The sequence below is a fragment of the Rana temporaria genome, chromosome 2, assembly GCF_905171775.1.
Source record: "Rana temporaria chromosome 2, aRanTem1.1, whole genome shotgun sequence".
In the NCBI taxonomy this organism is placed as follows: domain Eukaryota; kingdom Metazoa; phylum Chordata; class Amphibia; order Anura; family Ranidae; genus Rana; species Rana temporaria.
In genome coordinates this window covers 385,211,437-385,233,175 of record NC_053490.1, presented here as the reverse complement: position 1 = coordinate 385,233,175, position 21,739 = coordinate 385,211,437, and the positions used below count along the sequence as shown (strand labels likewise).

Below are 21,739 nucleotides of genomic sequence, written 5' to 3'. Positions count from 1 at the left end.
GCGCAAGTGGGTGGAAAGCAATGTTTTCTAACCCCAGGATTCATCTTTAAGGGCTGGGTTCACACCTATGCGAATTTTCCCCACATCCAATTCGCATAGCAGGAGAATGTGACCGCTCTCTATGAAGACGGGGCGGCTGCGAAGCGCACGGCACAGAATTGCTGTGTGTCTTTGGCTCCGTTTAACCTCCCTGGCGGTATGATTCTTTCAGAAAAAACATGCTAAAAGCGGTACCATTATTTGCAAGGAAATTTGGCGTTTTATATTGTAGGTCTGTAATTTTTAGAAATAACTCACTTAAATCTGACCAAACAAGATTCTAATAGGCATCCCGTGTATTACATTTTTTTAAAAACAAAATTATAAATTATAATATAATAAATAATTATAAATAATTATAACAAATAATAATATAATTATAATAAAAATTATTCAATAATGTAATCAAATCAAAATCACTGAAATTTGCTCAGTTGCAGAATTGTCGCTGTCATTACTTTTATTTTTTTATGACGAATTTCCCCACAAATCGCTATCGCACAATTCTGCAAGTGATTATAATTTATTATCGCTGTTTTTTAGCTGATCTAAAACTATTTTTGACATAAAGGGACACTTTTGGTTGCTATGGACAATCTACAGTTTGCAGGGAGAAAGAAAGGTTTTTATTATATAAAATGACATGCAGGGCACTGGGCAGACCACTAGGGACAGGGGGTGTGTGTTTTTTTTTTACATACAGTACTGTAATCTATAAGATTACAGTATACTGTGTGTATAGTGTTTGTTTACGTTTTTGAATTTGGCGCCGTTCTCCGTCCCCGTGCGTCGTAACGTCGCAGGGAACGGAGATCGGCGTCACACGGAGGCACTATGTGAATCGAGCGAGGTCCCGCTCGCTCACACAGCGCGGTGGCATCGCTGGATCCAGGGACAAGGTAAGTAAAAAGTGCCTGTGGATCTAGCGAGGCAAGCCCGTGACTGACACGGGGTTACCGATAGTAGCAAGAAAATCTAACCCCGTGTCAGTCTCGGGAAGACCGCCAGGGAGGTTAAGGGCTGAATTCAGGCAAAGATTTGGCCCTGAAATGGAGAACAGCCGCCAGTTTAGGTGTGAACCGAGCCAAAAAAAGAGTGGGGATTATATACCAGCAAAGTAATTTCAGGGTGATGATACACACACACACACACACACACACAGGTATACACCAACTGCCCTCAGGAATTCTTCCTAGATGTAAGGCCCTTATATACAAATAGTCACCTTGTATAACGTATGTTTAACCCATGGAATGGGGCAGGGTAGGTGCATTGCAGATACCTCCGTAACTGTATTATCAGGATGTATATAACATCCAATATTTCCACTCACCCCTTCTCTCAACATGCCTCAGCCAGAAATGTCTGCTACTAATGCACAGAATGTCTTGCAAGACTGTCATTAAATGTCTATGGGCACCTATAGATTTAGTTCTGTGACACTTGCACGGTTTTAAGTTACAGTGGTCACCACATACAATATTATAGGTGTTCACGGAGGATCCTGTATAAAAAAACAACTTTATAAACAAACGATGAAATACATTAGTATTTGTCAACTCACGTAGAAACATGCACGTAGGTGTTTTTTTTGTGTCATGTGCTTACACAAGAATCTGCTGTTTATTAACCTAAGTTATGATTAAATATTACTTTACTGCAGCGTCTGAACTTAAATCTAAAATTAGCAACCTACCCTGTGTATTTACAAAACACCAGGGCTAGGTTCACATTTCTGTGGTTTCCCTGTGTCCACAGCAGCCTATTCATTTGAGTGGGATGCTGTACCTGTGGGAAACACAGGGGGAAAAAAGTCCATACAGTACACACAGTATGCGTTTCAACACACAGGAAAACATGCTGCAGTTAGCACTACGTGTGGGTGCCATTAAGAATTGATGGAACACCTGCACATATGCTAAACAGCAGCACATTTTTCTTTTTTTTTGCTGCGGATGCAGGAATGCGTGTGATTTACATGAAGTCCAACACTCGCATAGATGTAGGCTAAGAAAATATATCTAAATAATTTTAGTGGTTGTAAACCCTTCCATATACCCAGTGAAGTGACTGGCTTCGGGTGATACACAGAGATTAAACAAATCCTCCGACATACATTGTACCCGTTTAGCTGCAGTCTTCTCTACATCTGTTCAAAGTCCAGAATCTACAGTTGTGATTATAAGTTTACATACCCAGGTCATTTTTCAGAGAATATGGATACCACACAAAATTCTCTCACTTATGGTTAGTGTTTGGCTCAAGCCATTTATTAATCAACTGTGTTCACTCTCTTAAAATCATAATGGCAACAGAAACTACCCAAATGACCCCGATCAAAAGGTTACCCCAGTTCTCAATACTGTGTATTGCCCCCTTGCCCCCAATGACAGCTTGAAGTCTTTTGTGGTATTTGTGGATGAGGCTCTTTATCTTCTCAGATGGTAAAGCTGCCCATTCTTCTTGGCAAAGCGCCTCCAGTCCCTGTAAATTCTTGGACTGTCTTACATGAACTGCACGTTTGAGATCTCCCCAGAGCGGCTCAATGATATTGATATGAGGTCAGGAGACTGAGATGGTTACTCCAGAACCTTCACTTTATTCTGCTGTAGCCAATGACAGGTTAACTAGGCCTTGTGTTTTGGATCATTGTCATGTTAGAATGTCCAAGTACGTCCCATGCGCAGCTTCCTTGCTGATGCATGCAAAATGTTCCTCCAGTATCTTTTGGTAACATACTGCATTCATCTTGCCATAAATTGACAACATTTCCTGTGCCTTTGTAGCTCACACATCCCCAAAACATCAGCGATCCACCTCCGTGTTTCACAGTAGGATTGGTGTACCTTTTATCATAGACATTGTTGACTCCTCTCCAAATGTAGCGTTTATGGTTGTGGCAAAAAAATCAACATTTTGATCTAAATGACTAAATTACTTTGTGCCAGAAGGTTTGAGGCTTGTCTCTGTGCTGTTGGGCGTATTATAAGTAGGATACTTTGTGGCATTTGCGTAGTAATGGCTTTCTTCTGGCGACTCGACCATGCAGCCCATCTTTCTTCAAGTGCCTCCTTATTGTGCATCTTGAAACAGCCACACCACATGTTTTCAGAGAGTCCTGTATTTCAGCTGAAGTTATTTGTGGGTTTTTCTTTGCATCCCAAACAAATATTCCTGGCAGTTGTGGCTGAAATTTTAGTTGGTCTACCTGACCGTGGTTTGGTTTCAACAGAACCCCTCATTTTCCACTTCATGATTAGAGTTTGGCCTTCTCAATTCCTTAGATATCTTTTTTATCCCTTTCCTCTTATATACAGTTCAACTACCTTTTCCCGCAGATCCTTCGACAATTCTTTTGCTTTCCCCATTAAACAGAATCCAGAAACATCAGTGCAGCACTGGATGAAAGATACAAGGGTCTGTCAGGAGTCCAGAAACTCATTGACCTTTAAGGCCTCATTCACACTACGGGACGTTCGGGTCCGTCTGTCACGGACCTGAACGGCCGCTCCATGCATCGCTATGGAGTGTCGGATGTCAGCGGAGACATGTCCGCTTACATCTGACCCGATCCGCTAAAAACAGATGTATGGGGGCCACGTCCCTATCCGTCCATGCGGATCAGGTAAGATCTGATGAAAACGGACATGCTGTCCATTTTCATCAGATCGCTCCATAGGAGGACAGCGGTGCCCGACAAGCCCCTCCCCGCTCAGTGAGCAGAGAGGAGCTTGTCATCCGTCGGCTCAGCGGAGATCTGCGGACTGATCGCCCGCTGAGCTGACGGGACCAGGCGGATTCCGTAGCGACGGAGTCCGCCTGTGTGAATGAGGCCTTATACACACACACACACACACACACACACACACACACACACACACTAATTAAAAGCAAACAGATCACAGTTAAGGATAGTTACCTTTAATAGCAATGCCCCTTTGTGTCAACTTGTTTGCCAAAATCACCAGGGCATGTAAACTTTTGATCAGGGTCATTTGGGTATTTTCTGTTGTCATTATGATTTAAAAAGAGTAAATACAGTTGATTGATAATAAATGGCTTCAGACGAACACTAAACATGAGTGAAAAAAAAGTTTGTGTGTTATTCATATTCTCTGAAAAATGGCCAAGAAATTATAAATTCTGCCAGGGTATGTAAACATGAGCACAACTGTATAAGCACAGAATAAACTGAAAGGTTTATTTCCATTTCTAACTAACTGAGCCACTTGGCTACTTAACCACCTCATCACTACCAAGATATTCATCATTGCTGCTTGCCTTTTTTCTTAAAAAGTGTAACCACTAGCTGACCAACCACCATCATATTGCTGGAGACAGCAAATAGCTGTCGGTTGGCCCTTTAAGCAGCTATAGCAGACGCGCGCGCCCAACTGCACAGCGGGAGCATAAATGTGCGTGGCCGGCGATTTCGATGACCGCCGGCTACGGGCGATCGTGAGCACGAGTCAGAACAGGATTTGTGTGTACATTTTTTGTCAGGAGAAGAGACAGATCGTCTGACATTTACACAGTAATCCAGTGCATTTTTATAGCATTGATCGCTGTATACATGTCAATGGTCCCAAAAATGTGTCAAAAGTGTCTGATCTGTCTGCCGCAATTCAGAAAAAATGGCAGATCTCCACCATTACTTAAAAAAAAAAAAAAAAAAAAAAAATCCCATAAATCTATCCCCCATTTTGTAGACGCTATAACTTTTGCACAAACCAATCAATATACGCTTATTGCTATTTTTTTTACCAAAAATATGTAGAAGAATAAATATCGGCCTAAACTGAGGAAGAAATCTGTTTTTGTTTTTATATTTATTATAGTAAATAAAAAATACATAATAAATACAAAATCGGTGCTCCCCAGGTCCCTCAGACAGCAAACTTTACACACTTGTAGAGGAGAACTGGGGCTACATGTGTGGGGACCTACTACCGGCCAGTACCGAGTCCCCAAAGTCTGGGAGATCATTGTTGCTCTTTTTTTTTTTTTTTTTCGCTATAAACAAAAAAAACACCCACACACACACACACACACACACACACACACACACACAACAGCATAGGTGATCAAATACCACCAAAAGAAAGCTCCATTTATGACAAAAAAAAAAAAAAGAAGAAGATGTCACTTTTGTTTGGGTACCTGGTCGCACGACCATGCAATTCAGTTAAAGCGACGCAGTGCCGTATCGCAAAAAATAGGATTTTTGTACTCACCGTAAAATCCATTTCTCGGAGTTCATGGACGGACACAGCAGCCTTTGACCTTAGGGTTATATCCACTTCTTCCAGGAGAGTTAGGCAGAAAAAAAGCACTTTAAGTGTTAAAAACACTTTGCTCTGCACAGCTCCTCCCAGGGGGCGTGGTCTCCTGGGTATAACCCACACTCTGCCTCAGCAGCTCCAGTTCGTAACAAGCAGTACAAACAAAGGAGGCGTGGGTACTGTGTCCGTCCATGAATTTAGAGAAATGGATTTTACGGCAAGTACAAAAATCCTATTTTCTCTTCCGTTCATGGACGGACACAGCAGCCTTTGACCTTAGGGACGTCCCCAAGCAGTGTCAAAAAATTAGAGGGGTGGGAAAACAACTCAGCAAACCAAGCTACACCCCAAACAAAACGGGAGTTACTCAACGGAGGAACTCCAACCTTAAACTGCCGCCTGTAACACCTTGCGGCCGAAGGAGGCATCTGAAGATGCACTCACATCCACCTTGTAAAACTTTGAAAAAGTGTGAGGTCGCTGCCTTACACACCTGTAACACAGAGGCTTGATGCCGGAAAGCCCAAGAGGCACCGATCGCCCTGGTCGAATGCGCCGTGACCAGAAAAGGAGGCGCCCGCCCCTTCAGGGCATAGGCCTGAAGCACAACCTGTCTGATCCACCTAGAAATGGTGGGCGACGAGACCGCCAGACCTTTTTTAGGACCGTTCACCGACACGAACAGTGAGTCCGACTTCCGGAACGGAGCCGTAGCCGATAAGTACACTTGTAGGGCCCGAACCACATCCAAAGAATGTAAAGTGGCCTCCTTCGTGTTCTTAGGCCGATGACATAAGGTTGGCAACACAATGTCCTCATTAATGTGAAAAGCCGAAACGACCTTTGGGAGAAAAGACGGCTGAGGCCGCAGCACCACCTTATCCTCATGGATGACCAAGTAGGGAGCCTTGCAGGACAGTTCAGACACCCATCTGATTGATGTAATTGCTACTAGAAAAAACACCTTTTGTGACAGAGTCAACAAAGGGATCTTCCGAATGTCCTCAAAAGGAGCGTCCTGAAGCACCGAAAGGACCAAATTTAAGTCCCATGGGGGCAGTGGAGGGCACATAGGAGGGGCCACATGCCAGACCTTCTGCACAAACGTATGCACCAAGGAGTGCGCTGCCAAGGGTCGCTGAAAGTAAACAGCTAGAGCCGAGATCTGACTCTTAACCGTACTCAAGGCGAGAGCCTGATCCACTCCCCGCTGTAAAAACAGCAGAATCCGGGACACCATGTATGTACAGGGGTGCCATTTCATCTCTTCACACGTAGAGATGTAGGCCTTCCATGTACGATGGTAAATCCTCCGTGAAGTAGACTTCCTTGCACACAGCATGGTAGAAACCACCGAGCCTGATAGGCCCCGGTCCTTCAACACCTGGCTCTCAACAGCCAAGTCGTTAAAGCCAGCGACTGTAAAGCAGGGTGGAAGATCGGACCCTGCAACAGAAGATCTTCTCTCAGGGGTAGAGGCCAAGGGGCGTCTGCCACCAGACACACCAGGTCCGCGTACCAGGAGCGGCGCGGCCAGTCTGGGGCCATCAGGATTGTTGGAATCCCTTCGGCTTCCACTCTGCGCAGCAGGCGAGGAAGAAGCTTCAGAGGGAAGGCGTAAATTAGGCGATAATGACCCCAAGGTGCCACCAACGCGTCTGACGCGTCCGCCCACGGGTCTTTTGACCTGACCACGAACCGTGGCACCTTCCAAATGAGACGGGACGCTAGAAGGTCCACGTCTGGAGTGCCCCACTTTTGGCACAGACTCTGAAACACCTCCGGGTGGAGTGACCACTCTCCTTGGTCTAGTGTTTGGCGACTTAGGTAGTCGGCTTGCCAATTCTGTACCCCCGGAATGTACACGGCCGATAGAGCCGGAACGGACCTTTTCGGCCCACCGAAGGATGTGTGCGGCTTCCATCGCTGCAGCCGAGCTCCGTGTGCCTCCCTGATGATTGACGTATGCCACGGCCGTGGCGTTGTCGGACTGGATCCTGACCGGTCGGCCCTGCAAATCCAGGGACCACCTGGCAAGGCACAGCTTGATTGCTCGGAGCTCCAGTATATTGATTGGCAGGCGGGACTTCTCCTGAGTCCAGCGCCCCTGGGCTGACTGGGTGCCCCAAATGCCCCCCCAGCCGGAGAGGCTGGCATCCGTCGTGACCACTGTTAAAAGGCACGGCAGAAACGATTTCCCGGTCCGAAGCACCGGAGACGTCAGCCACCACACCAGGGAAGATTTGACCAGAGGGCTCAACTGAATCTGATAATCCAGAGATGACGGGAGCTTGTCCCAACGTGACAGAATTTCCTTCTGTAGCTCCCGGGTGTGGAATTGGGCATACGGAACCGCCTTGAAAGAGGCCACCATCAGACCTAGAGCCCTCATGCAGAATTGAAGAGATGACCACTACTGGGTCGACAACTGCTGCACTGCCAATTGCAGAGTCTGAAGTTTCCCTGTTGGGAGAAAAACTCTTGCCTCCGTGGAATCCAGGACTAGTCCCAGGTATTCCAGACGCAGAGACGGAACCAACACCGACTTCTGCATTTCAGCCACACAAGGCGGTGCAGTACCACTGCATAGGCGGAGGCCCTGGAAAGGAAGGGAAGCGTATCCAGAGCCGACTCACAGACAAACTTCAGACCCTGAACCAATTGTTCAGCCAGGTCCTTACAGGTCTCGAAAGCATCCTGCACCTCCAGCTCCTGCAGCAACAACTTTGCCCGTTCAGTCAGTGTCTGCGACATCAGAGTCCCGGCCAAAACCGGTCTCACAGCCGAACCCACTACTGTGAACATGGAGCGGGCCACAGCCTCCACTATCCTATCTGCGGGGTCCTTAAAGGCGGGAGAACCCCTTCCACAGGCAATGTGGTGGCTTTACTCAATCTGGACACGGGAGGGTCCACTGATGGAGGAGAGACCCATTTTTTCCAAAAAGTCCTCCTCAAAGGGATAACGGAGGGGGCGCTTTTTACCCCCCTTCTGGCCACTTGTCGCTTCAAACCTGGCGAGAAACGCTTCAAGGACAGCCGATATTGCCTCAACAGATGCGGCAGGGGCAGGGGGATTAAGGGTTAACTCAGGCATTGTTGGGGCAGAAGCACCAGGTTCAGGCTCCATGATGCCCCACCGCTGTGTTACCCAGCACTGCAAAGCAGAACAACCCACCGGTCACCTCCTGGCTGCAAAGAACAGAAGGCAGAGGCCCCCAGGGAACTCACCACCCCACCTGATTGCAGTGAGCTGAAAAAAAAAAAATAGAAGTGTGCTCTGAAAGCTGGCTGCGCTGCATCTGTCACCTCAGGGACGATTTGCGGTCTTTTGCAGCACTATTACAGTCACAAGAGGCCAAGACATATCTAAGATGGCCGCCGTCTGAGGTAAAAAGCACCAGCGGGCTACAAGAAAATGGCGGCGGTGCGCAGTTTTAAAAACCCTCATGACGCACCAAACACAGAGCAGCATCCAGCAGCAACTCCACAGTAAAAAACAGCCCCCCGCAACACACAGTCCGCGGTGGTAATAAAAAGACCCCAGGAGCCCCCCCCCTCACAGCCGCTACCCAGTATGGGGAAGGAGGGAGAGGAAAGGGAGAGAGGAAAGCAGGGCAGACCCTCAGTCGACCTCCCCAGGGGAAACACCAGCCATACCACCTTGCCAGGGCAAGGGGCCACTACTTACCCATCCTGCGACCACCGGCTGGAGGTATCCCGGACAGAACCAACGTCTGCTAAATGGCATGGCTGTCGGCCAGACACACTGTGACAAGGCCATAGAGACCGGTCATATGTGTGCCCTGGAACATGTAGTTCCCCGGCCACCCCTGGAGCAATGGGGCCTGGCGTGGACGACCCAGAGCTGAGGGCCGGCACACGCTCAATGGCCGAACATGGGGGGGGACTACAAGAGTCAAGACCCAGCCTGTCACCCAGTCGGCAGTTGATAGAAGAATCACAGGATTCAAAAATGCAGGAACAAAACAAAAACAAAACAAAAATCGCAAAAAAAATTCCAGAGTACAGGGACTCCAGAAGGCCATGTCCTCTCCTGACATTAGGCAGAAAGAAACTGGGGCTGCTGAGGCAGAATGTGGGTTATACCCGGGGGACCACGCCCCCTGGGAGGAGCTGTGCTGAGCTAAGTGTTTTTAACACTTAAAGTGCTTTTTTTCTGCCTAACTCTCCTGGAAGGAAGTGGATATAACCCTAAGGTCAAAGGCTGCTGTGTCTGTCCATGAACGGAAGAGAAAATGGCCCGGTCATTAAGGGGGAAAATCCTTCCGGGGCTGAAGAAGTGGTTAAAGTGTCAATAATCACCACATCTAAAGACAGGTATTTGCACCAACTTCTGGCCACACAGTCTGCGGGCAGGACGTCAGAACCCGCCCCCCCCCCCATTGTGTTCTGGATAACACTCGGCTCCCAGAACACAGCGGGTGCCAGTCACTTCCTGGTTCCCTCACCGAGGATGGCGCGGGGGGGGGGCAGCAGAGTGACGAGCGATCGCTCGTCCTCTGCTGCGGACGGCGCTGGACTCCAGGACAGGTAAGTGTGCTGATATTAAAAGTCAGCAGCTGCAGTATTTGTAGCTGCTGGCTTTTAATATTTTTTTCCAGCGGACATCCGCTTTAAGTGAGTCTCTATACTGAGCATTTCCTCCCTGATCACATCTGTGCAGCCCTTGTGACTATAGAAACAAACGTGTGGGCGTATACACAGTGGTAAAAGACAGCCCACTCCCCCCTCCTTCAAGCCCACTAATCAGCTAAACACAATGAGTGAGGGATATAACATCTTTATTTATGAAGGCTTCACCTCCCTGTTATTGAAAGCGCATATACTCAAGAAACAAAGGCTGGAGAGGCGCGACACATCCTGTAATTGAAAGAAATCTGCCTAAACCATGCTATTGCCAAAAATAACGATTTCCTTTCAAATATATACAGTATTTGTAGGAGGATTTAAAACAGTTTTTTTTTTATATGGATTCTTTTACCCTGTATCCCAAAGACCAGAAGCAGAGGACTAGAAGCTCCTCCTGTGTAGGTTTCCCTTTAGACAGGCTGGGAAAGATCTGGGCCATGTGACAGCTGTATATTTATTAGGTAAAAGGTACTTAGATTTTTTTAATTATAAAATAAATTGCAGTGCCATGATCCATGTACAACAAGAGGAGGGATAATGCAAATCAAACAGTGTGTGTTTAGTAGGCAAAACTGCAATAGGAAAAGGGCTGGAAAAATATAAAAATATTTTAAGCAGCAAACCTATACACACACATAAATCATAGCAGATCCACCACAAGGCTTATAGCGTAAGATATCTCTCTCTAACTATATATATATATATATATATATATATATATATATATATATATATATATATATATATATATATATATATATATATATATAGCAGCTCACCGGTTTTTACATGTAGAGGCTACATTAGTGTTTTCAGGCTAAAAAAAAATGTCAGCAATTGCAGAAAAAAAGCTGTAGCTCTTGCTAAACATGTAGTAATCCTATCAGTTCTGTGTTATGCAGAAAAACCAAGCCAGAAAAATTTGAATTCCAGTATGGGCGACTACAAGGACTACTTCCATATATACAACAGGGGAGTAAATGTAGGCACCCTAGGACAGGAAGTGTGTTAATTCACACGATTATCAGGTGATAGAAAAAGAAAAAAAGAAAAAAATAAATATTGGGAAAATAGGGAGCAACCTGAAAAAAAAAAAAAAATAATTCAGCCACCTCTTGTAAAGTTCTCAACCTCAGTCCTCACGCCGTCGTATCTTAGGGTGCAATATTTACGCTGACCGCTAGGTGTCGCTTCCATTGCGGACATCGTAGAATATGCAAATGAGTCGTTATGCCGATTCACGAACGTACGCTTGCCCGTCGCAGTAAATTTACGCCGTTTCCGTAAGAGATACGCGGCGTAAAGATAAACATGCACCCTAGGTGGCGTATCCAATGTTAAGTATGGCCGTCGTTCCCGCGTCGCAATTTCAAAATTTTACGTTGTTTGCGTAAGTCGTCCGTGAATGGGGCTGGATGCCATTTACGTTCACGTCGAAACCAATGACGTCCTTGCAACGTCATTTACCGCAATGCATGTCGGGAAATTTTAGGGACAGCGCATGCGCAGTACGTTCGGCACGCGCCTAATTTAAATGATCCACGCCCCCTACCTGGATCATTTGAATTAGTCGGGCTTGCGCCGGGGGATTTACGCTACGCCGCCGCAACTTTACAGGCAAGTGCTTTGTGAATCAAGCACTTGCCCGTAAAACTTGCGGCGGCCTAACGTAAATGCGATACCTTACGCCGCCGCCGCAGATCTACGTGAATCTGGCCCAGTCCGTTCAGTTTAACCAGTGGTATCCAAACTTTTACATAAAAATAGTTAAATTATGAGACCCATTAGCCCAACCCCATGAGAGCTGTTAATTTGACTGTACTGTACCCAGTACTCAGATGAAACCTGTTAGCCTGAGTTTACTGTACCGTGTAATCTGAGGTTACCTGTCAATCGGAATGTACTTTAGCCTAATGATATAAATTTGCCTGAGTATAATGTGCTCCAGTATGTTGATGATGCCCATTAGCCTCAGTGTATTGTACTGTACCCTGACGATACCCGTTAGCCTCAATGTACTGCACACCAGTACTCTGATAATGCTTGTTAGCTTGAGTGTATTGTACCTCAGTACCCTGATAATAGCCATTAGCAAGAGAGTATTGTATCCCAGTACCCCGATATGTTTTCCTCCTTTCGACACCTATGCCTTCAGTGCCACTAAGCTAGTTTTTTGCAACAGGCTTTTTTTTTCTGGTCGCATTGAAAGTTTAGCAAGAGTTTTATTACTTTTGAAATCAGAAGGCACAGTTAAAGTATTGGTTCACCTTTGCATAAATGCCGTGTACATTATTGCTTGTGCACAATAAAATTACCCTTTGAAAAAAAAAGTATCGTTATTCAAACTGAGGGAGGGATGCACATCCTGGGCTAGTTCGCCTCAATATTTTAGGTCGCATTAATATTCAAAAAATAATTTTTATCCCAAAAACCTCTGCTTTCCATAACTGCCCCATTTGGTTGAACACGTTTTTTTTTTTTTTTTTTTTTTTTTTTTTAAGAAGTGTACAGTTGAATCAGCTCTTTCCTATTGGCGGGTGCTACTCCACGTTTGGCCGAGCCTTTAGCTCCCGGTGAGTTGACATGTTCTAACCATCAAGTTTACTTCTGGGCTGCTATACTCTTTACAGTCCATTGCTGGTTTATGGGCTCTAGAGCAAATGCAGTGGTGTGTCTGGAGGCAGCTCTTTTGGGGTCACTTATGGAATTGGTAAATCTGATTTACAGGGGTCCGATGGCCTACCCATCCCTCCCCCTCCCCCTCCCCACTAGAGTGAAGTTAAGGGTGTGGGCAGATGGAAGAGTATGTTTCATTAAAACTAGGGCTGCAACTAACGATTATTTTCCTAATTGATTAGTTGGCGGATTATTGTTTCGATTAATCAAATAATAGCCTTAAAAAAAAAAAATATTTGGGCCAATTTGTTGTTGGGCAGATTACAAAACACAAATTGCCGCAAAAACACATTACATGCTTTTCTGCACCTTCTCCATTGAAGTATATTGAAAAAAAAATAGCACAGTTTTGCGTTAAAAAGTCCTTGCCCTTTGCAAATACGCAGCAGCTGAAAAAAAAAAATAATGGATGTGAATTTGTCCCATAGGAAAACATGTAAATGAACTGTAGTGTGTTTCTGCAAAAAGCACCAAAAAACACAGAGGTGGTAACCCAGGCCTAAGATGTTTAGTAACATAATGGGGTAACAAAAATAAGTACAAAAAGAGCAAATAATCGCTACTGTAAGGGGGTTCATTTTTTTACTGTGGGACAGTGAAAGTAATATTTACAGTAGAGATTTGCTTTTTTGTATTATAAAGGGCTAATTTTAGTTTTTTTAACCCCATTGTGTTACTGGCCGATTAATCGATTATGAAAATTGTAATCGATTAATTTCATAATCGATTAGTTGTTTCGGCCCTGATTAAAACTGATCATTGGTCTCCCTACCAACCTCTATGGGGTAATCCTTCCCTTCCTCGCCTTGAAATGCTCCCTGACCCACAGGTCTGGGCCAGATTTGGCGTCCAGAAGTTGAGATGTCCTGCCTGCTGGAATTTTTAGCATTTGGCAAACTGTCAGCCAAATTCAGACTACCCCGCTGGGTGTATTTCAGATAGTATTTCAGATATTTCCAACTATAACACGCTGTACGTTCTCAATTTTCAGGCCCTCCCACGTTTGAGACTGACCTGATTGAAGATCTTCTGACACAGGAGTCCTTGATTAAACCCCTATATACACTTTGTCTCTCCTTATTGGTACAGCCTCACCCCCTCCTGAACCGTACCAGGCCCAGGGGGGGGCGCCCTGCGGCCCCCTCACCTCAAAGCATCCTGTCCCCATGTTGATGAGGACAGGGCCTCTTCCCAACAACCCTGGCCGTTGGTTGTCAGGGGGCTTATCGGAATCCGGGAGCCCCCTTTAATAAATCGTAATACATCGTACCCCTACCCATTCACCTGGTGGAAGACAAAAGTGTGGTCACCGGGTTGTGTGACCATAGCAAATACATTTTTGCTATTCCCACACTACAGTAACACCCCGACTGGATGCCTAGCGGTGTAAAAGAGGAGACACGCTGGATCTGGAATAATTATATATATATATATACACACACACACACACACACACACACTAGGGCTGAAACGATTCATTGATATGATCGATAATATTCGATAATGAAAATCGTTGTCAACGATTTTCATTATCGATTAGTTGGTCCGCACCTTTTGTCCGTCCGCCCATTCAAAAAATCCTCCCGTCCCGAGATAACGCCGCCGTATTACACAGGACATGCAGCACCGACGTGCCTCGTATGTGTACAAGGTGCCGCCGTATTACGAGGCACGTCTGCGCCGCATGTCCACGCCTCTCCTCTGACGTCAGCTCCCCACTGATCTCAGCCCCGCCCACTGCTGCCTCGAGGGAACAGAGGCTAGAAGCAGCGGTGAGGAGAGCCAAGCTGCACTGTCTGTGAGAGGTAGAAAAACCTACCTGTCTAGTTTAGTTGCATACACTCGCACAGTAACATTACAAGCATTCCTATAACAATTCCCCATCCTCCTAACTCCCATCATTAGTGTTCCGGGGGGTGGGTGGAATAGTAGTGCCCCATCATTGGTTTTCCTGGGGGGGGGGGGGAATAGTGCCCCAGCATTGGTGTTCCCGGGAGGAATCGTGCCCCATCATTTGGTGTTTCAGGGAGGAATAGTGCCCCATCATTTGGTGTTTCCGGGAGGAATAGTGCCCCAGCATTGGTGTTCCCGGGAGGAATAGTGCCCCAGCATTGGTGTTCCCGGGAGGAATAGTGCCCCAGCATTGGTGTTTCAGGGAGGAATAGTGCCCCATCATTTGGTGTTTCAGGGAGGAATAGTGCCCCATCATTTGGTGTTTCAGGGAGGAATAGTGCCCCAGCATTGGTGTTCCCGGGAGGAATAGTGCCCCAGCATTGGTGTTCCCGGGAGGAATAGTGCCCCAGCATTGGTGTTCCCGGGAGGAATAGTGCCCCAGCATTGGTGTTCCCGGGAGGAATAGTGCCCCAGCATTGGTGTTCTCCGGTGAAATAGTACTGCTGCAAAGTTGTGTAATGTTAAACGTTTTTTAATCTGCCATTTGAGTGTAACACTCAGTTTTTTTGATTATTACTGTTAAATAAACGAAAAAATTACACATTACGTTTTTTTAATGATTTTATCAGATTAATCGAAAAAATAATCGGCCGATTAATCGATTATGAAAATAATCGTTAGTTGCAGCCCTAATATACACACATACATACATACATACATACATACATACACACACACTCACTAGTTTTCAGTTATACTAATAAGTATCATTATTGTTTATGCACTAGTCACCTTTATTGCAAGTCACATTTTTACTATATGGAGTCATATTGCTTTGTATTAAGTATCATTGTTGTGCACTAGTCTCTTTATAGCAATTTTCTTTTTTTATATTGAGTCACATTGCTTTCATAGGAATAGCACACCATTTATGATTAATTTTAGCTGGGGGTTCCCCAAGACCTGAAAATTATTTCAAGTGTTCCTCCACTTGAAAAGATTGAGAGGCTAAATTAAACTAAAAAAAAAAAAAAAAAAAAAAAAAAAGACCAGACAGTTAGCCAATGGATGATTAAGGGTTCATTAGAAAATGATTTTCTAATTATATAGGGCTTGCTAGAGTTTGTCATTTACATTGCATCAATCCCTTCCTGTCAGGAACTGCTACAAGAATACAAAAGAAGGCTAAACTACTTTTATAGACCGATACAGCAGCAATTAGGTACGGATGTCACAACAGTTTCTCACCTGAGAACTCAAGGTCCTCATTTCTCGCTTCTTAAAGTGGACCTTCTGTAATTTTTTTCATCTTTCCATCTATTAAATCTTCTGCCCTTGTTGTTTTAAACTTTGGATAGTAAAACATTTATTTTTCTGCCAGTAAATACCTTATACAGTCCACTTCCTGTTTCTTGTCTGGTAAAAAGCCTAGACTTATGACATCATGCACAGCTCTCTCTCTCTCTCTCACCCCCTCTCTCTCTTACTCTCCTGAGAGTTTGCCTGGAAGGGAGGGAGATGAAACATAAGAGGGCCAATGAGAGCTGCAGAGCTTCAGCTGCCCACAGTTAAAATTGCTGCAGCCAGACTCAGTGGAGGGAGATTTCTGCAGCATATTTGGCAAGTACAGAATTACAGTATATATAAAATAATATGCAAAGTGGTTGGAGAGAAGCTTCACAATGGCAAAGATGTTTTTATTACAAATCATGTGAGTAGACTGCAGTTCCTCTTTAAGGCCTCTTTCACGCAAGCATAAAGGTTGAATGAAGGATGGATGGCCGCACTCCAAAAACCGTACAGGTTGTCTTTTATTAAATGAACAGCAAAAGCATTACCAGATCACAGCAACAGAAACAGGGGACAGCCGACGTTTCGCACAAAATCAGTGCTTATTCATGGCTAAAAGTGCCAAAATACAAACATAAATGTATACATGAACCAATTGTGCATGGATGAGTGAATAAAAACATGTATACATTTATGTTGATTATGGTTGTATTTTGGCACTTTTTGTTCACATGTCTTTTGGTATGCACAGGTAGGCTGTGACTTGGTATTGGCTTCAGGTGTGTCCTGTTACCATGGGCCACCCCCAGCCAATTATTCAATCAGGTCACATGTCAGCTTTTGATCTCTATATATATCAAACAGTTTTATTGCATGTTAGCCATGAATAAGCACTGATTTTGTGCGAAACGTCGGCTGTCCCCTGTTTCTGTTGCTGTGATCTGGTAATGCTTTTGCTGTTCATTTAATAAAAGACAACCTGTACGGTTTTTGGAGTGCGGCCATCCATCCTTCATTCAACCTTTATGCTTGCCTAGTGCACCGCCAGCACCCTTGGAATCCTGTACCAGTGCATGACCATATAGTAGACCCACCTGGAGCGGTGACTTTCTTTCTTCTATTCGCTTTGGATTTTGCACCTCTTTCACACAAGTTCAGGTTCATCTGTCAGTCAGTCTTGCATATATACACGGCTATGGGTTTTTTTTTTTTTTTTTTCAGTCTGTAAACACTCTTCTTTTAAAACACCTGTAAGCGCCTATGGCCCATAGACTAATACCCATGTAAGTGCCAAAGGCTGACATAAATGTGCTTTTACAGGCTGAAATAAAAATAATAAAAAAGTGGAATTTTTAAAATATAATAAGTCCCCTTCTTACGATTGAGTTCCACATCAGGAGCTCATTTGTACGTCCAACAAAGTCCAGAACTTCCAGACCATGGCTGCGAGTGCTGATCAGTGTGTTCTGCCAGAACATAATAACTCAGCGGGGGGAGATCACCGCACCAACATTGCGCATGTAAGAATGTACCCAGCTTTACACAATTGGACATGCAAACGCATGTTCGCATCTTTGGAAGTTCGCAAGTTGAACGTTGGCATGTCGGGGACTTGCTGTACAGTGTGAAAGTTGGCCATGAATGGATTGAAATTTGGCTGCTTCAGCTCAATAATAGAACAAATTTTGATCTATGATCCTTTTCATTCTAGAGAAGTCGACACAACGTTTGACTTCTTTCAACCTGACTTGCTGGAAAATTTTCCTTTGATCAGTGCTGATCAGTTTATTCTGTCAGCAGAGGAATCCCCACTGTCATAATACAATAGCAGAGTGGGGAAGATTCCTCCATCCACCTCGCTTGTGTGGATGGAGGAATCTGTTTAGTTCTCTGGCCGATCAAAGAAAATAAATAAAAAATAAACCTGATCCATATACACTCATCAGCCACTTTATTAGGTGCACCTTGCTAGTACCGGGTTGGACCCCCTTTTGCCTTCAAAACTGGAAGGTGTTGGAAACATTCCTCAGAGATCTTGGTCCATAGTGACATGAGGTTTGTCAGCTGCACATCCATGATGTGAATCTCCTGTTCCACCACATCCCAAAAGGCGCTCTATTGGATTGAGATCTGGTGACTGTGGAGGCTATTGGAGTACAGTAAACTCATTGTCATGTTTAAGAAACCAGTGGTGAGATGATTTGAGCTTTGTGACATGGTGCATTATCCTGTTGGAAGTACCCATCAGAAGATGGGTACACTGTAATCATAAAGGGATGGACATGGTCAGCAACAATACTCAGGTAGGCCGTGGCATCTAAATGATGCTCAATTGGTACTAAGGGGTCCAAAGTGTGCCAAGAAAATATCCCTTACACCATTACACCCCCATCACCAGCCTGAACCGTTGATACAAGGCAGGATGGATCCACGCTTTCATGTTGTTTACTCCAAATTCTGACCCTACCATCTGAATGTCGCAGCTGAAACCAAGACTCATCAGACCAGGCAACATTTTTCCAATCTTCTGCAGGGGTCGTCAACCCCCGGTCCGCGGCCCAAAGCCAGGTCGCACCGCCTCTCCAGCCGGGCCGCACAGGACACATTGGCGGGCCGTACCGCTGCTATATCCGGGGAGATCCATTGGAAATGGACGCCATCTCTCTGCGCTACGCAGAGGCGCGCCGCTGTCCCACCCTACAAACGTGCAAGGCTACGCTACACAGAGTCCTGGCGCAGCCGCCCGATGAAAGCAGAGAGAATTACATCATCTCTCCGCCCATCCGCTCTATGCATTCCCGCAAACGGCTCCCCCTCACATTCCCGCGCTGAGACTGTGTAAGTACAGTGAGCACTGCTGAGGGACTTTTATACTGTTTAATACTGGCACATTTTTATTTATTTTTTTATACTGAGACATTTTTACATTTTTTTATACTCGGACATTTAATCATTTTTTTTATACCGGGACATTAAATATCCCAGTATAAAAAAAACGATTAAATCATTTTATACTGGGACATTAATTAAATGTCCCAGTATAAAAAAAAAAAAAAAAAAAAAAAAAAAGATAAAATGTCCCAGTGTAAAAAAAAAAAAATGATAAAATGTCCCAGTATAAAAAAAATGATTTAATCGTTTTTTTTTATACTGGGACATTTAATCAATGTCCCAGTATAAAAAAAAAATGATTAAATATTTTTTTTTATACTGGGACACTTTAATAATATTTTTACACTGGGACATTTAGGGCTGGTTCACACTGCAGCGATGTCAGAGTTCGGATGCGATTTGCACCGCACTGCAGATCACATGCGATCTCTGTGCGATGCGATTTCAGCCATGCAAATTGTATGGCTGAATTCACATTAAACTCGCACAGGACCCTTTTTTTTTTTTTTGTCTGTAGCAGAAACGGATCGCATGGGTGTGAACACCCATGCGATCTGATTCCTGTCCAAATTTGCAGATCGCACTGTGATATGCGAACTGATTTGGGGGTGTTGTTAACTTTTAACTGACACTCCCAGCAGTTCGCATAGGGCAATGTGAACTGCCGCCGGAAAACCTGCGATGCAGGAACCCGCAGTGGGTTCCTGCACCGCAGCAGTGTGAACCGCCCCTTAATAATATTTTTGTACTGGGGCTTTGATAATACTTTTATACTGGGACTTTTAATAAGGGGCGGTTCACACTGCTGCAATGCGAGAACCCTGCGAATCCGTGGCAGGTGATGTGGCAAGTGACATTCCGCATCTGGTGACAGGCAACGTGGCAGGTGATGTGGCAAGTGACATTCCGCATCTGGTGACAGGCAACGTGGCAAGTGACACGCTCAGGGCTTCCATGGATTTTGCATTATGGTGAGTTGAACAATTTCATTTATTACTACAATGTAATAATAGAAATAATGCGCTGACAAATTGCCCACGAAAAATTGTTTACCCCCCGCGTGCAAACCCCAACCCTTGGCACAATTTTCGTCCACGCAGCTGATCCCCGGGGTCAAAAAGGTTGGGGACCACTGTTCTATTGTTCAATTTTGGTGAGCCTGTGTGACTTGTAGCCTCAGTTTCTTGTTCTTAGCTGACAGGAGTGGCACCCGGTGTGGTCTTCTGCTGCTGTAGCCCATCGGCTTCAAGGTCCAATGTGTTGTACATTCAGAGATGGTATTCTGCATATCTTGGCTGTAGCGAGTGGTTGAGTTACTGTTGCCTTTCTATCATCTAAAACCAGTCTGCCCATTCTCCTCTGACATCAACATGGCATGTCGCTCACTGGATATTTTCTCTGTTTCAAATCATTTTTTGTAAACCCTAGAGATGGTTGTGTGTAAAAATCCCAGTAGATCAGCAGTTTTTGAAATACTCAGACCAGCCTGTCTGGCACCAACATCCATGCCTGGTTTGAGGTCACTTAAATCCTGTTTGAACTTTAGCATGTCGTCTTCACGACGTCTAGATGCCTAAATGCATTGAGTTGCTGCCATGTGATTGGCTGATTAGCAATTTGTGTTATCAAGCAATTGAACAGGTGTACCTAAAAAAGCATTCGATGTATGATCAGCCTTGAATAAATAGGTGCAATTCCATTTCCATGTGGCTGCCCATCTGATATAGTGTAGGTCAGGACTCAGGAGGGCTCGGACTAGAAAAACAATAAACAAACTTGCATGTCACAAAAGTATCATCTATCTCCTCTTATTCTGATATAGTGGGGGGATCTGTTCACAGACTGCCTGCTGATGAGATGGACAGAACCCATGAGAAAGGGACTTGTAAACATAGAGCTCATCTGTCATGTCAGCTGGTCACCCAGCGCACACCATATCATACCTACCTACAACATACATGTATAACTTGCTAAACACATACAGATAGGAGACAAGACCAGGTCAATATTAAAAGCCTGTAGAAGAGCTGAGAAAAGTGTCAGAAAGCAGGCTGTGTACACACCAGGGATAGACATGTTGTTCAACCCCCATATAAGGTGTCCCGAGAGAAATACACAGCCATGACTTGTTCATACAGGAGGAAGTTGGGAAAGAGATGAGAGAAGTGAGTACAGGAGAGACACACAGTGATAGGGAAGCCCCCATGTAGTCAGTGTAAATATATATAGTCGGTACTCACACAGCTCAGCAGAGAACACACTCCCAGACAGGCACCCATTATCGAGGAGGAAGGAGCAGGGAACACCCAGCCTCCACACTGGGAGCTTTGTGAGGAGAACACTGGCCCCGCCCACTCCTGCAAGGCTCACCTTCCTTCTACAGACTAACAGCTCCGCTCTGAGGCAGCTTCCGGCCACTCCGAGCCAGTCATCGTACCCTGTGCTGTGCCCCTCTGAGCTAGTCACTGTATTATGCCCCTCTGAGCCAGTCACTGTACTATGCCCCTCTGAGGCAGTCATTGTACTGTGCCCCTCTGAGCCAGTCACTGTACTGTGCCCCTCTGTGCCAGTCTATGTCTATGCCCTTCTAAAACAGTCACTGTACAATGCCCCTCTGAGCCAGTCAATGTACCATGTACTGTGCCCCTCTGAGTCTGACTCTGAGCTATTCACTGTACTATGCCCCTCTGAGCCAGTCACCATACTATGCCCCTCTGAGCCAGTCACTGTACTATGCCCCTCTGAGCATTCACTGTATCCTGTACTATGCCCCTCTGAGACACTGTACCCTGTACTATGCCCCTTTGAGCCAGTCACTGTACCCTGTACTATGCCACTCTGAGCCAGTCACTGCACCCCATACTATGCCCCTCTGAGACACTGTACCCTGTACTATGCCCCTCTGAGCCAGTCACTGTACCCTGTACTATGCCCCTTTGAGCCAGTCACTGAAACCTGTACTTATGCCCCTCTGAGTCAGTCACTGTACCCTGTTCCATGCCTCCTTGAGCCAGT

The 21,739-nt window shown here is 45.2% G+C and overlaps 1 protein-coding gene across 1 annotated transcript in view; it reads right to left on the bottom strand.

Annotated features, from left to right (window-relative positions):
* Nucleotides 1-21,077, bottom strand: part of SERINC2 (serine incorporator 2) — a 68,968-nt gene extending 47,891 nt beyond the window's left edge. The window contains exon 1 of the mRNA XM_040337930.1: nucleotides 20,965-21,077. Within this exon, the coding sequence (XP_040193864.1) occupies nucleotides 20,965-21,003 (39 nt within the window). The 5' untranslated portion in view covers nucleotides 21,004-21,077. The remainder of the gene's footprint in view (nucleotides 1-20,964) is intronic.
* Between the last annotated feature and the right edge of the window lie 662 nt (nucleotides 21,078-21,739).